Source organism: Salarias fasciatus, unplaced genomic scaffold (genome assembly GCF_902148845.1).
Source record: "Salarias fasciatus unplaced genomic scaffold, fSalaFa1.1, whole genome shotgun sequence".
NCBI lineage: Eukaryota > Metazoa > Chordata > Actinopteri > Blenniiformes > Blenniidae > Salarias > Salarias fasciatus.
Window position 1 is genome coordinate 473320 of NW_021941391.1, and position 15195 is coordinate 488514.

Genomic DNA, 15195 nt, shown 5'->3' on the forward strand with positions numbered 1-15195 from the left:
TTCAGTAGAGCTTCCTGTAGAGCTTCAGTAGAGCTTCCTGTAGAGCTTCAGCAGAGCTTCCTGTAGAGCTTCCTGTAGAGCTTCAGTAGAGCTTCCTGTAGAGCTTCCTGTAGAGCTTCAGTAGAGCTTCCTGTAGAGCTTCAGTAGAGCTTCAGTAGAGCTTCATTAGAGCTTCAGCAGGGGGCCTCGGAGACCAGCTGATCCCGTCCAGGTGTGTTTCAGCAGGAACCTCCCAGCAGCTTCCTGCTTCCTGCTTCCTCTGGGAGTCACAGGTTTTTGCAGAAGGTTCGTTCTGCTCAGTCTGAGGAAGAAGCTTTAACGCAGAACCGGAGAACACAGCGTCAGAGGAGGAACACCCGCAGACCGGAAGCGCCAGAGCTCAGGTGAGGTCTGGTGTTCTGAATGTTCTAGTAATCCCTGACTGACTGAAGTCTCGATACACTCAGTAGTTACTCTCTAACGAGGCGAGAATTTGATATTTTGATGTGAAATCCAAATAAAGCTCATTTAATCTGAGTTTTTACTGAGTTTCATTTTAAATCTGAGACTTAACTTCCAATCAGGTCGCTCGTGAGCTCAGTCCTCCAACCCGTCCTCCAACGCGTCCTCAGTCCTCCAACCCGTCCTCCAACGCGTCCTCAGTCCTCCAACCCGTCCTCACAACCCGTTCTCAGTCCTCCAACCCGTCCTCCAACCCGTCCTCAGTCCTCCAACCCGTCCTCCAACCCGTCCTCCAACCCGTCCTCCAACCCGTCCTCAGTCCTCCAACCCGTCCTCCAACTCGTCCTCAGTCCTCCAACCCGTCCTCAGTCCTCCAACCCTTCCTCCAACCCTGTCCTCAGTCGCCAACCTGTCCTCCAACCTGTCCTCAGTCCTCCAACCCGTCCTCAGTCCTCCAACCCTTCCTCCAACCCGTCCTCAGTCCTCCAACCCGTCCTCCAACCCGTCCTCAGTCCTCCAACCCGTCCTCCAACCCTGTCCTCAGTCCTCCAACCCGTCCTCCAACTCGTCCTCAGTCCTCCAACCCATCCTCAGTCCTCCAACCCATCCTCAGTCCTCCAACCCGTCCTCAGTCCTCCAACCTGTCCTCCAACCTGTCCTCAGTCCTCCAACCTGTCCTCCAACCCTGTCCTCAGTCCTCCAACCAGTCCTCCAACCCTTCCTCAGTCCTCCAACCAGTCCTCCAACCCGTCCTCAGTCCTCCAACCTGTCCTCCAACCCATCCTCAGTCCTCCAACCCTTCCTCCAACCCGTCCTCAGTCCTCCAACCCGTCCTCCAACCCGTCCTCAGTCCTCCAACTCATCCTCCAACCCTGTCCTCAGTCCTCCAACCAGTCCTCCAACCCGTCCTCAGTCCTCCAACCTGTCCTCCAACCGCAGCTATGCTAGCAGCTAACACTGACCATGTAGCTACCAGCTAACAATGTAGCTAACAGCTAACAATAAATATATAGCTTCCAGCTAACAATGTAGCTGCCAACTAATGCTAGCAGCTTACTCTAAACATGTAGCTGCCAGCTAACGCTAGCAGCTTACTCTAAACATGTAGCTGCCAGCTAACGCTAGCAACTTACTCTAAACATGTACCTACCAGCTAACACTAGCAGCTAACGCGAAACATGTATCTACCTGCTAAACCTTTGGCTACAAGCTAATGCTAAACATGTAGTCAGGGCCGTTTCTAGCTTCATGGGGGCCCTCGGCAAGATGTTGTTTGGGGGCCTCTATTTGTCAGACTGTAATGAAGAGATTCCTAACCCTTTAGATGGTCTGCTAAGCCTAGGCTACAGTTAAAATCAAATGTCTTAAGAGTTGAGCCACTCAGGCTGATAAAACTATAATACAAGGAAAAACATCCTATATGTCAATAAATAAAAACAGATTGAGAATTTATTTTAAAAAATGTTTACTTTAAATAAGAAAACATAACAAATCAACATGTATTTTAAAGTGCAGCAATCAAAACAAACCACCGCTTAAAATAATACTTCACACTACAGTCTCACACTCAGCACAACAGCTAATAATAACACACTATTCACAGTAACAGTCACAGTGTATTGCGTTCAAAATGTCTGCTTCCTAGCTTTCTGCCATCTTCTTTTCTGGGGAACGTAAAAACAGAACTGATCTGAAATGGCCCTCTGCCTATCAGTTCTGAATGAATCAGAGAAAACTGATGGCCAGTCAGCTGGATCAAAAACAGACAGCTGACCATGTAAATGAGCAGCTGATGCTTCCTGGGCAGAAAGAGGTTCTGAGGTAAGTGATTGTTCTGGAGCTTCTGGACAGAAGGAGGTTCGGAGGCACCTGATGGCCCCAGGCTTCCTGTCAGGATGTTCAGACGATCCCTCAGACTTGATGTCTGGAGCTCCAAATATTTTAGAATTGCTCCTGCAAAGACAAAGCTCATTAGGTTATCAAGCAAAAAATAGATCCTGAGTGCATATTCTATTTATTATTACAGTGTTGTTGCAGCAATATAGAAATTAAAATTAATCTGTTTTTAAATTAAACATTGTGATGTATAGTGTCCCTTTAAAATGTATAACCAGTTACAAAGTTGCTACTTTTAAGAGTTTTGTGCATTAGTTTACAAATTGTACTAAATTAATAAAACTAAGACAAATGAACCACTGCCATAACAGTCTAAAATAAGAATAAAACACCATGTCTAATATTTATAAATCACTTAAAGACTCACTAATCAACACATCACTTGTATTTGTTTTTATTGGTTTAATATTGTTTTATTTGTTTTATTGGTTTTAAATTATGTTTTTATTTTTATTCATATGCTTAAATTTTTTTTTTTTGGAGCGCACTTTGGTCACTGTATGTATTGTGAAGGGCTCTATTAAATAAATGTTGATTTATTGATCGATTGAAAAACAAACCTTTAAAATAGTTCTTTAAATTAAAATAAAAAAAGTAGCACAGTTTTAATTAGAGTCCTATACAACACACACTAAACTTTGTAAATTAATTCTAACTAATCATAAAATGAAGTGTAAAATATGTGAGAGAACTTCCACTGAACACTGGCAGAGCAGACCACTACAACAACATGCTCCCTCCTTATAATCTGAATAAATGGCTCTACGGTCCGGAGTCAGCCAATCATTCCCGGCAAGACAGGCCAACTTTCATGAGACGAACATTAAACTGAGTTTGTGACGAACAGATAAAAAAAACTTGGTTTCCCCTCCACCTCTCCAGCCCACATCACCAACAAATGACTTACCTTGATCCTTTGAACGTTGTTCTTCCTCAGTCTTCTTTTTCTTTCCGTTTTTTCCGCGCAGCTGGGATTATTTCTGTTTGATGCCATTATGGTTTGTTTTGTTAATCCTCTCGCTAATGACGGTATCTGTCAATCATTCCCATCATACCTGTCGGCGGCCGCTACGTGACGTCACTTGCTGTGTGACAGCGTCCAACACACTAATAATGCCACAGAAGCACCAGCCACAGCTTATCACTGCAGTTTATTTATATCCAACGTTCATTTTAAGCATGTAAGAGGTGTAATAAACACAAGAGCAGCTACAGATGAAAACAGGACATTTCAATTATCTTCAGAAGAGGTTGAACATGAACCTTGGGGGCCCCCTGGTGGCTTGGGGGCCCAAGGCATTCGCCTAGTTGGCCTATAGGAAGAAACGGCCCTGCATGTAGTCACCAACTAAACCTGTAGCTATAAGCTAACACTACAAGCTAATGCTAATCATGTAGCGAGCAGCTGCTAAATAAAGACATTGAGTGGATAAGTGATTTCGTTCTGTCTTATCCGTTAAATGTTCGCTGATATTGGAGACGTTTTCATCGCATGACGCTAGAGAAATTGAAATATGACGAGTTTAACAGTTTGATCGTCCTGGTTTTTATTTGCCGACAGGACTTTTCCTTAGAAAATCAAACAGAAGAAAAGATAAAATCTGTGAAAAGCGTGAAGCGTGAAGCCTGAAGCATGAAGCCTCCTGAAGCTGGCCTCCAGGTGGCGCTGATGAGCGATCGGTTCCGTTGTGGTTTTAAGATCCTCCACCAAGAAAAACAGACATTTGTCTCTCTCTGACGGCGGCTCCTGGGTGGCAGCCCCCCCCCCCCCCCCCCCCCCCCCCCCCCCCCCCGGCTGGCGCCTGTAACGTTAGCCCCCCAGTCATCAGCCAGAGATAGTAATAACAGCAGCACATCTGGATTCACTTGACTGTCTCAGGTTAACCCTTCACACACCGCACAGCCGGCTACAGCCGACAGGCGACAAACCACCACAACAGGCTACAACCGACAGTCTACAACCGACAGGCTACAGCTGACCGGCTACAGCCAACAGCCGACCGGCTACAGCCAACAGCCGACCGGCTACAGCCAACAGCCGACCGGCTACAGCCAACAGCCGACCGGCTACAACCAACAGCCGACTGGCTACAACCAACAGCTGACCGGCTACAACCAACAGCCGACCGGCTACAACCAACAGCCGACCGGCTACAACCAACAGCCGACCGGCTACAACCAACAGGCTACAACCAACAGCCGACCGGCTACAACCAACAGCCGACAAGCCACAAAAAGACCACAACAGGCTACAACCGACAGGCTACAGCCGACCGGCTACAGCCAACAGCCGACTGGCTACAGCCAACAGCCGACCGGCTACAACCAACAGCCGACCGGCTACAACCAACAGCCGACAAGCGACAAAAAGACCACAGCAGGCTACAACCGACAGGCTACAGCCGACCGGCTACAGCCAACAGCCGACTGGCTACAACCAACAGCCGACCGGCTACAACCAACAGCCGACCGGCTACAACCAACAGCCGACTGGCCACAACCAACAGCCGACCGACTACAACCAACAGCCGACCGGCTACAACCAACAGCCGACCGGCTACAACCAACAGCCGACAAGCGACAAAAAGACCACAACAGGCTACAACCGACAGCCAACAGCCGACCGGCTACAGCCAACAGCCGACTGGCTACAACCAACAGCCGACCGGCTACAACCAACAGCCGACAAGTGACAAAAAGACCACAACAGGCTACAACCGACAGCCAACAGCCGACCGGCTACAGCCAACAGCCGACTGGCTACAACCAACAGCCGACCGGCTACAACCAACAGCCGACCGGCTACAACCAACAGCTGACAAGTGACAAAAAGACCACAACAGGCTACAACCGACAGGCTACAGCCGACCGTACCACGGTCGCGGCCCCCTCACAGCACAGCAGCCCCCGCCAGCCGGCCGTCTTCATTTCTCCATCTCATCCAGAAACATGTCACTCACCTGAAAACACACACACACACACACACACACACACACACACACACACACACACACACACACACACACACACACACACACACACACACACTGTTCTTGGGTTCCTGCCTCCACTCGGATTCCTGCTCTTTTAATCTTCTTTCTTTTCTCGTCTTTCTGTTTTTCTCCGTCGGGCCAAACTCAGCAGGTCCCGTCTAGACAGACCCAGAACCAGACCCAGACCCAGACCCAGACCCAGACCCAGACCCAGAACCAGACCCAGACCCAGACCCAGACCCAGACCCAGAACCAGACCCAGACCCAGACCCAGAACCAGACCCAGACCCAGACCCAGAGGTGCAGAACCGGACTCTTTGGCACTCTGGTTGTCGTCTGCTGGTCCTGCTGCAGGACTGCAGTTGGACCTGGTTCGCCGCCGCCGCCTCTGCCTCCCGTCGGTGGCAGCAGGTGACAGAGGGCTGCTGTGTTGGCGGACGCCGCCCCCCCCCCCCCCACACACAGAAACACTTGCTTCATTAAGACCCCCCCTCCTGCGCAGTGAAGCTCTACGGCGGCGAGCATCACTCATCTGCTCATGAGTCAACAGCCATGATGTCAGGCCGCACGCCGCCGCCGCCGCACACTCGCCGCACTGTGCCGCTGCCGCCATCAAAGAGCTCCTTCATGAAAAAAGAAAAAACCGTGGGGGGGGGGGGGTGGGGGGGGCTGTTTTTCCAGGTCTGGACTGAGCCGGGCCTCCCAGAGTCCGGCTGTCCGGCATCGCGCCACAAACAACCTGCTGAGACTCCGGCCAGTCAGGGCGGACGAGGCCCGGCCCCGGCCCCTGGCATGTGGCCCCGGGTCGGGGGGCGGGTCTGGGCGTTGGGGGTCGGGGGTCGGGGGTCAGCCAGCCGTCAGGCCGCTCGCCGTCTCCAGAAGGATCCCGGCGGAGAACAGCTGAGCCAGTATGATCCGATTCTCCACCCGTCTTGATTTATGGAGTGAGACCTGGAGTCTGGGGGGGGGGGGGGGGGGGGGGGCATGGCATAAACAGCCGTCTGTGTTGTCGGGCCGGAGACACCGCAGCCCCCCCCAGCCAGTCTGTCCGTCTTCTGAATAGACAAACCCCCCAAGAGAGAGGCCCCCCCCCCCCCCCCCCCAGAGGGACAAACTCCCCTCTGGCGGCCATGAGAATCACGTCTGGACTTTCTCCTCTCTGAACCCATCTGGGTTCTTACCCACAATGCTCGCTGCGCAAAACGAGCCCCAAACTCTGCGCTGCGGCTCCTCTGAGCCACACCTGGTACCTATAAAAATCCAGCGCAGGGAACAAATGCGTGGGACTCTGCCGTCCTCACCGCCAACAAAATATCTGTACAGGACCGCGCCATTCAGAAAGAACTACGTGGAGACGGAAAAGCAGAAGGAAACGGAACTGAAAGTCCTTCATTCGTCCGCATGGGGAAACTGCAGGGCTGCAGCAGCAAAAAGTGTAGAAAGAAAATAGAAAAATACAAAAAACCCAAGCATACAGGGAAAAGTTAAATATGATTTGTATGTAAATTAGGATAGATATAATTAAACAACAGAAATATACTGACTGACAACTAAATATTAAAGGACCTGTACCCTGCTTTTTTAGCTCGTCCAAACCCTAGAAATGGCATTAACATGGCAATAGTTTTTTCTGGTGCAAAGGAAAAGTCATTTTGTGTGAAATAAAAGATTTTCTGGGGCTAATTCTGGAACCCGGAAGAGAAAACGCTCTGTTTCACTGAAGTCCCGCCTCTCCCCCGTGGACTTTGACTGACAGCTACTTCAACCAATCAGCGCTTCAAAACAAATACACTAGCTAGCTTTAGCTCTTTAGCTCTAGCTTCTCTACACGCAAAGACAGGTGAAAACGTCTTTTCCTGTTAGAAACTCACCAAGCGCAGACCCTTCAGACCCTCCAACCCTCCAGACCCTCCAGACCCTTCAGACCCTTCAGACCCTTCAGACTCTTGCTCTTGCTTGACTGTTGCTTTCAGACGATGGTTAAAGTTTATCTCCGTAATCAGAGTTAGAAAAAAGCAGCAACGCTGATTGCCGAAACAGAGCGTTCCTCGGTGGGAGGGGCTGCCTCTCTGAGCAGCAGAAACACAGGAAAGCTCAAACACTCAGGCACGAAGGAAAGAAACGCTTTGGGGTGTTTTTGGTGAGACCATAACTATATAACAAGCTTAAAACATACAAAAAGTGAATTTTGCATGATACAGCCCCTTTAAATGAAAATTAAATATCATTTTAATACAAATTTAAGGCAGATAAAATTAAGTAATAGATATAAGCTAGATATAGATATATACAGGTGGATAAGACAGACAGTGAGTGGTGATGAGCACATGAGGGGAGACACTGAGGAAGTCCCGTTCAGAGGCTTTGGAGTGTTTCCATCCTGAACCCTCACCTTTCTACGTCTTCTACAATAAACACTAAATCAATGGTTCAAAGGGAGAATCAGACACATCACGGAATAAAAACTCTACAACGTCTTTGTCTCTGCTCTACAAACACACACTGTCACTTGTAGACATAATAATTCTTCTCCTGATACACACTTCAAATTGTTCTCAATTAAACAGCAAACTGACACAAAAAGTGTTTGCTGTGTAGCCATGGCCATGTCTGACCTCTGAACCCGAATCCTCCGGGTTCTCAGCCTCTCTGAGCTGCAGAGCGTTAAACCTGTCGACTCCAGAGGAAAACTGTTGTGATGAAGCCCGGACGCTCAGTCAGGCTGTGGAACCAGTTCACTACATGTTTATGTTAAACCGACACTGAGGAACTTTTCAACCTTAATAAAACATTTTAATATCTTCTGTGATGAAACATCGACTTCCAGCCAGCTGAATGACCCTCTGTCAGCCTGAGGGCGTCAGTGTTGCTTCACCTGGACTGAGCAGCTGTGAGGAGGGTGGGAGGAACCCTGCTCACTGAAACACTCCAGATGTGCGGACTGCTTTACGGCGTGCGTCACTTCATGATAGAACATTGTTTAGCCACCATTAGATTCATGACCTCGTCGCTATCCGTCCTTCACACAGCCGCTGGAAACAAATGAAGGCGAGTTCAGTCCGACAGCACACCACCAGGAGCAGCATTTCACCACGCCACGCGCTAGGCCTCATGGGAACTGTAGTATTCCTTCAGGCAAAGCACTACCGCTTTGTCCACTGGCGCCGCCAAAATCAACCAAAACTGAAAGTTCCTTAGTGTTGCTTTAATTTTACTTTTTAAGGTGTTTCTGCCATGTTGAGACATCAGCTCAGACCTCCACAGCAGCAGGTCCTCCTGCGGCGGCGTCTCGCCTGCCGGAGACTCTGGTTCTGCAGCGAGACGCTGATCGGCTGGAGAGGAAAAGCTGCGTGACTCTGAATGTGCATTAAAGAGTAAACGCCATGATTCTGCTCACTGCTGCTCGTTTGGCTGATCAAAAAGTGTTTTTCTATCGTTTTCATTCGTTTCTTTATGTTTGGAATAAGATTTAAAATGTTGCTTTTTTTTATTTGACTGCTTTAACCGCAACCCGCCGAATGTCATTAAAATCTTAATTTTTCGACACGTCCTCCGCCCGGTCCGCGGTTATCTGCAGGCTCCGCGCCGCACAGCGCCCTCTAATGTACCCAGATTTCATTCATGAGTTCATCTGCATACCCATATATGGTGCCAAGGGGCGGAGTCGGGGGGATTGTTGGCGGGGTCGGCCACCGTCACGTTCTCCGCAGGATTTGGAACCATGACTTTGAAATTGCGAACAGCTGAGCTGCGGACTTTTTTTTAGCTCCCGAATTTTATTTTGCAGACAGAAAGTTTGCGTTCGATCCCACGAACCGTTATTGTCAGAGTTTCCTGCAGAGTTTTACAGGTGAGGCCCCTGGTCTTGTCGCTACCGCAGCGTCTGGGTGTCACGGTTCTGATGGTTCTGATGGTTCTGATGGTTCTGATGGTTCTGATGTGACTCGTTCAGGATCAAACTGTCTGCTTGTGGAGATGCTGCCTTCCTGCTCACAGTGGGTTCAGTCTCTATACCTGAGCCGGTCTAGTCTGAGCCGGTCTGGACCGGTCTGGATACGTCAGAGTCTGTTTCCAGTGACTCTTCATATCTGAGTGTTTCCTGAAGGATCAGGGTTGGTTTTGACAGAGATGGTTTCTGAAACATGGCGGTCAGGTGGGAAACATGGCGGTCAGGTGGGAAACATGGCGGTCAGGTGGGAAACATGGCGGTCAGGGGGGAAACATGGCGGTCAGGGGGGAAACATGGCGGTCAGGTGAGAAACATGGCGGTCAGGGGGGAAACATGGCGGTCGGGTGAGAAACATGGCAGTCAGGGGGGAAACATGGCGGTCAGGCCAGGTGAGAAACAGTCAGGTGAGAAGCGGCGAGGTTTCCAGACGCTGAGCGGAGCGGCGGCGTTCGGTGAATCGGCTCATTGAAGCAGAAACAGACGCTTTATTCGCCGCCTCAGTTCTTCCATGAGATCATGTTCTGGGAGAAACGGTCTGGCGGCGTCACCGGAGTCTTTCCACGCCGCCGCGCCGCCGCCACCTTCGTTTGGAAGCTGATTTGGCTTCAATGAGAAGCTGGAACAGACACCGGCTGCATGGCAGCCATTAACAGGAACAGACCGCCGTTAACAGGAACAGACCCCCGTTAACAGCAACAGACCCCCGTTAACAGGAACAGAACACCTTTAACAGACCACCGTTAACAGGAACAGACCGCCGTTAACAGGAACAGACCTCCGTTAACAGACCACCGTTAACAGGAACAGACCACCGTTAACAGACCACCGTTAAAAGGAACAGACCCACGTTAAAAGGAACAGACCCCCGTTAACAGACCGCCGTTAACAGGAACAGACCCACGTTAACAGACCCCCGTTAACAGGAACAGACCCACGTTAACAGACCCCCGTTAACAGGAACAGACCCACGTTAACAGACCCCCGTTAACAGGAACAGACCCACGTTAAAAGGAACAGACCCCCGTTAACAGACCGCCGTTAACAGGAACAGACCCCCATTAAAAGGAACAGACCACTGTTAACAGGAACAGACCGCCGTTAACAGGAACAGACCCCCGTTAACAGGAACAGACCACCGTTAACAGACCCCCGTTAACAGGAACAGACCCCCGTTAACAGACCCCCGTTAACAGGAACAGACCCCCGTTAACAGACCCCCGTTAACAGGAACAGACCCCCGTTAACAGACCCCTGTTAACAGGAACAGACCCCCGTTAACAGGAACAGACCACCGTTAACAGGAACAGACCCCCGTTAACAGACCCCTGTTAACAGGAACAGACCCCCGTTAACAGGAACAGACCCCCGTTAACAGACCCCCGTTAACAGCAACAGACCACCGTTAACAGACCCCCGTTAACAGGAACAGACCACCGTTAACAGGAACAGACCGCCGTTAACAGGAACAGACCACCGTTAACAGGAACAGACCCCCGTTAACAGCAACAGACCACCGTTAACAGACCACCGTTAACAGGACCAGACCCCCGTTAACAGGAACACACCCCCGTTAACAGACCCCCGTTAACAGACCACCGTTAACAGGACCAGACCCCCGTTAACAGGAACAGACCCCCGTTAACAGACCCCCGTTAACAGGAACAGACCCCCGTTAACAGGAACACACCCCCGTTAACAGGAACAGACCCCCGTTAACAGACCCCCGTTAACAGGAACAGACCACCGTTAACAGGAACAGACCGCCGTTAACAGGAACAGACCGCCATTAACAGGAACAGACCCCCGTTAACAGCAACAGACCACCGTTAACAGACCACCGTTAACAGGACCAGACCCCCGTTAACAGGAACACACCCCCGTTAACAGGAACAGACCCCCGTTAACAGGAACAGACCCCCGTTAACAGCAACAGACCACCGTTAACAGACCCCCGTTAACAGGAACAGACCACCGTTAACAGGAACAGACCACCGTTAACAGGAACAGACCCCCGTTAACAGCAACAGACCACCGTTAACAGACCACCGTTAACAGGACCAGACCCCCGTTAACAGGAACACACCCCCGTTAACAGACCCCCGTTAACAGACCACCGTTAACAGGACCAGACCCCCGTTAACAGGAACAGACCCCCGTTAACAGACCCCCGTTAACAGGAACAGACCCCCGTTAACAGGAACAGACCCCCGTTAACAGACCCCCGTTAACAGGAACAGACCACCGTTAACAGGAACAGACCGCCGTTAACAGGAACAGACCGCCATTAACAGGAACAGACCCCCGTTAACAGCAACAGACCACCGTTAACAGACCACCGTTAACAGGACCAGACCCCCGTTAACAGGAACACACCCCCGTTAACAGGAACAGACCCCCGTTAACAGGAACAGACCACCGTTAACAGGAACAGACCACCGTTAACAGGAACAGACCCCCGTTAACAGGAACAGACCACCGTTAACAGGAACAGACCACCGTTAACAGGAACAGACCACCGTTAACAGGAACAGACCACCGTTAACAGGAACAGACCGCCATTAACAGGAACAGACCCCCGTTAACAGCAACAGACCACCGTTAACAGACCACCGTTAACAGGACCAGACCCCCGTTAACAGGAACACACCCCCGTTAACAGGAACAGACCCCCGTTAACAGGAACAGACCCCCGTTAACAGCAACAGACCACCGTTAACAGACCCCCGTTAACAGGAACAGACCACCGTTAACAGGAACAGACCACCGTTAACAGGAACAGACCCCCGTTAACAGCAACAGACCACCGTTAACAGACCCCCGTTAACAGGAACAGACCACCGTTAACAGGACCAGACCCCCGTTAACAGGAACACACCCCCGTTAACAGACCCCCGTTAACAGACCACCGTTAACAGGACCAGACCCCCGTTAACAGACCCCCGTTAACAGGAACAGACCCCCGTTAACAGGAACAGACCCCCGTTAACAGACCCCCGTTAACAGGAACAGACCACCGTTAACAGGAACAGACCGCCGTTAACAGGAACAGACCGCCATTAACAGGAACAGACCCCCGTTAACAGCAACAGACCACCGTTAACAGACCACCGTTAACAGGACCAGACCCCCGTTAACAGGAACACACCCCCGTTAACAGGAACAGACCCCCGTTAACAGGAACAGACCACCGTTAACAGGAACAGACCACCGTTAACAGGACCAGACCCCCGTTAACAGGAACAGACCCCCGTTAACAGACCCCCGTTAACAGGAACAGACCCCCGTTAACAGGAACAGACCACCGTTAACAGGAACAGACCACCGTTAACAGGAACAGACCACCGTTAACAGGAACAGACCGCCATTAACAGGAACAGACCCCCGTTAACAGCAACAGACCACCGTTAACAGACCACCGTTAACAGGACCAGACCCCCGTTAACAGGAACACACCCCCGTTAACAGGAACAGACCCCCGTTAACAGACCCCCGTTAACAGGAACAGACCCCCGTTAACAGACCCCCGTTAACAGGAACAGACCCCCGTTAACAGGAACAGACCCCCGTTAACAGGAACACACCCCCGTTAACAGGAACAGACCCCCGTTAACAGACCCCCGTTAACAGGAACAGACCGCCGTTAACAGACCCCCGTTAACAGGAACAGACCGCCGTTAACAGACCGCCACGTCCCGCTAAAGCTCGTCTTGCTGCTGTTTTCATAAAACTCGTCTTAAAAACACGTGAAGTAAAAAGTAACACGAAGCAGGAACTCAAACGCTCCATTCCTCAGTTTTCTTCTTTAGTTCTTCTTCTTTCATTCCATCCCAGAAAAGGACGGAATGAATGAATGAGAGCATTTTGTTGTTTGTAGTAAAACTTTATTCACCAGAATCAGAAAAATTCTAAGTAAAAAGATCAAAACAATAAAATAATCAACCGAAAAGCTGAATTTGGATTTAAATCCTTATGACCCTCCAGATCACCGACAGCGGGCACGCCCCCCCCCCCCCCCCCCCCCCCCCCCCCCCCCCCCCCCACTCCCGGGTCTCCTCCTCTCCTCCCAGACAACAAACCCACATTGACAGCGGGGCTCGCGCATTACATCACATCGCGCGCCGTGCGGAGGATAAAACGCGGGTCGCGCGTCACGCACGGGAGACCACCAGAGCAGGATGCACGGTCCGGGCGCGCGGAGCCCGAGCAGCCCGTTCCCCTGATGCTGCCGCTTCTCTCACGGACTTCCATCATGAGGCGCGTGTGAGGCGCGCTCCCGGCGCGTTTGGATCCGGCTCACGCGTAATTGCGCGGCAGGAGGCGCGTTCGGACATGGAGCCGCCGCCGCGGCGCGCGGCCGGCCTCCCGCTGCTGCTGCTGTCCGTCGGGCTGCTGCTGCCCGGGGGGGGCGGCCAGCACCTCCTCCTCCTGCGCCCCATCCCGAGCGACAGCCTGCCGCTGCTGGAGCTGCGCGAGGACCCGGACCCGGTCCTGGACCCCGGGGAGCGGGACCTGAACGAGACCGAGCTCAGGAGCGTGCTGGGGGACTTCGACGCGCGCTTCCTGTCCGTCTCGCCCCCGGAGGAGGACGAAGAGTCGGAGGAGTCCGAGCCGCTCCTCGACCCGGGCGGAGTCCTGCAGAAGGAGACCCGGTCCGCGGACCCGGAGGCGCCGCCGGGCTGGAGGCAGCGGCCGAACCGGAAGCTGCTCCGGCGGCTGCAGCTGTGGCTCCGCGCGCTCTCCTCGTGCCCGCTGCGCCGCGCCTGGACCGACCTGGGCGGCCGCTTCTGGCCGCGCTACGTGCGCGCGGGCGTCTGCCCGAGCAAGAGGTCGTGCTCGGTCCCGGAGGGCATGCGGTGCAGACCGGCAGGCTCCGCCCACCTCACGGTGCTCAGGTGGAGGTGCGCGCAGCGGAGAGCGGGGCTGCGGTGCGCCTGGATCCCGGTGCAGTACCCGGTCATCACGGACTGCAAGTGCTCCTGCTCCCCGTGAACACACACACACACACACACACACACACACACACACACACACACACACACTCTCACACACACACACACACACACACACACACACACACACACACACACACACACACACACACACACACACACACACACGGGACTCTGATCGGTGTGCACGCGCTCTGCCGGGTGCAGGAGTGTGTTTTCGCGCCTCCCGGTGCTGAGTGTGTTGATCTGAGCAGACTGCTGCTGTCTGTCTGGAGACGCGGGTTCGGGTCGGTTCGGCCAGCCGCGGGTCCGGGACTCGTTCCGTCCCGGAAATCGCCGGAATGTTCTATTTATTCTTGATAATCTTCCAATAAAACGCTGAAACGCTCCCCCGTGTCGTTTCCTTCTGTTCTGGTGTCGAGGCCTCCTGCCTCCGCGCGCGCCGTGCGTAAATCTCCGGCTCTCAGCGTTTGACGCACGGCGCCCGTCTGACGGTCACGCGCTGCAGGCTGCCTGTCGCTGCACCCCGGAGTAACGGATTACAGTCTGGAGTATCTCTCTGAGAGTCTGCTTCAGTCCGAGCCTCACGTGACCAGGGTTCTGCAGAACCAGCAGATCCGCTTCAGGCTCTCCGCAGGTCCAGCTGATCTGGAGCAGCAGGAAGTTTCAACCAGAACCAGAACCAGAACCAGAACCAGACCTTCTTAAGCGATCATGAGTTGACCTCGAGTTCAGAACCATTTTTGGCAGATTTGACATTTTAGCTGTTTTATCCGTTTGACCCGTTTTGAAGCAGTTTTGTTTTGTTTTGTTTTGTTTTGGGGTTTTTTCTGCCGCATTTCATTTCCTCATGTTCGAACTTGGAGACGTTTCAGGTTTTTTAAGCTGTTTTCTCTTTTTTTTCTCATTTCTTGATGCTCTGCTGTTTTTAGTTGAACCTTTTGAATCCCTCCTGAACCAGGAGTGA

General features: G+C 52.0%; 1 protein-coding gene across 1 annotated transcript; it reads left to right on the plus strand.

Annotated features, from left to right (window-relative positions):
• Window positions 1–13608: 13608 nt before the first annotated feature.
• LOC115385542 (noggin-like) lies at window positions 13609–14268 on the plus strand. Its single transcript, XM_030087611.1, has one exon. The coding sequence runs from the start codon at window positions 13609–13611 to the stop codon at window positions 14266–14268; it is 660 nt and encodes a 219-aa protein (XP_029943471.1).
• The last annotated feature ends 927 nt before the right edge of the window (window positions 14269–15195 follow it).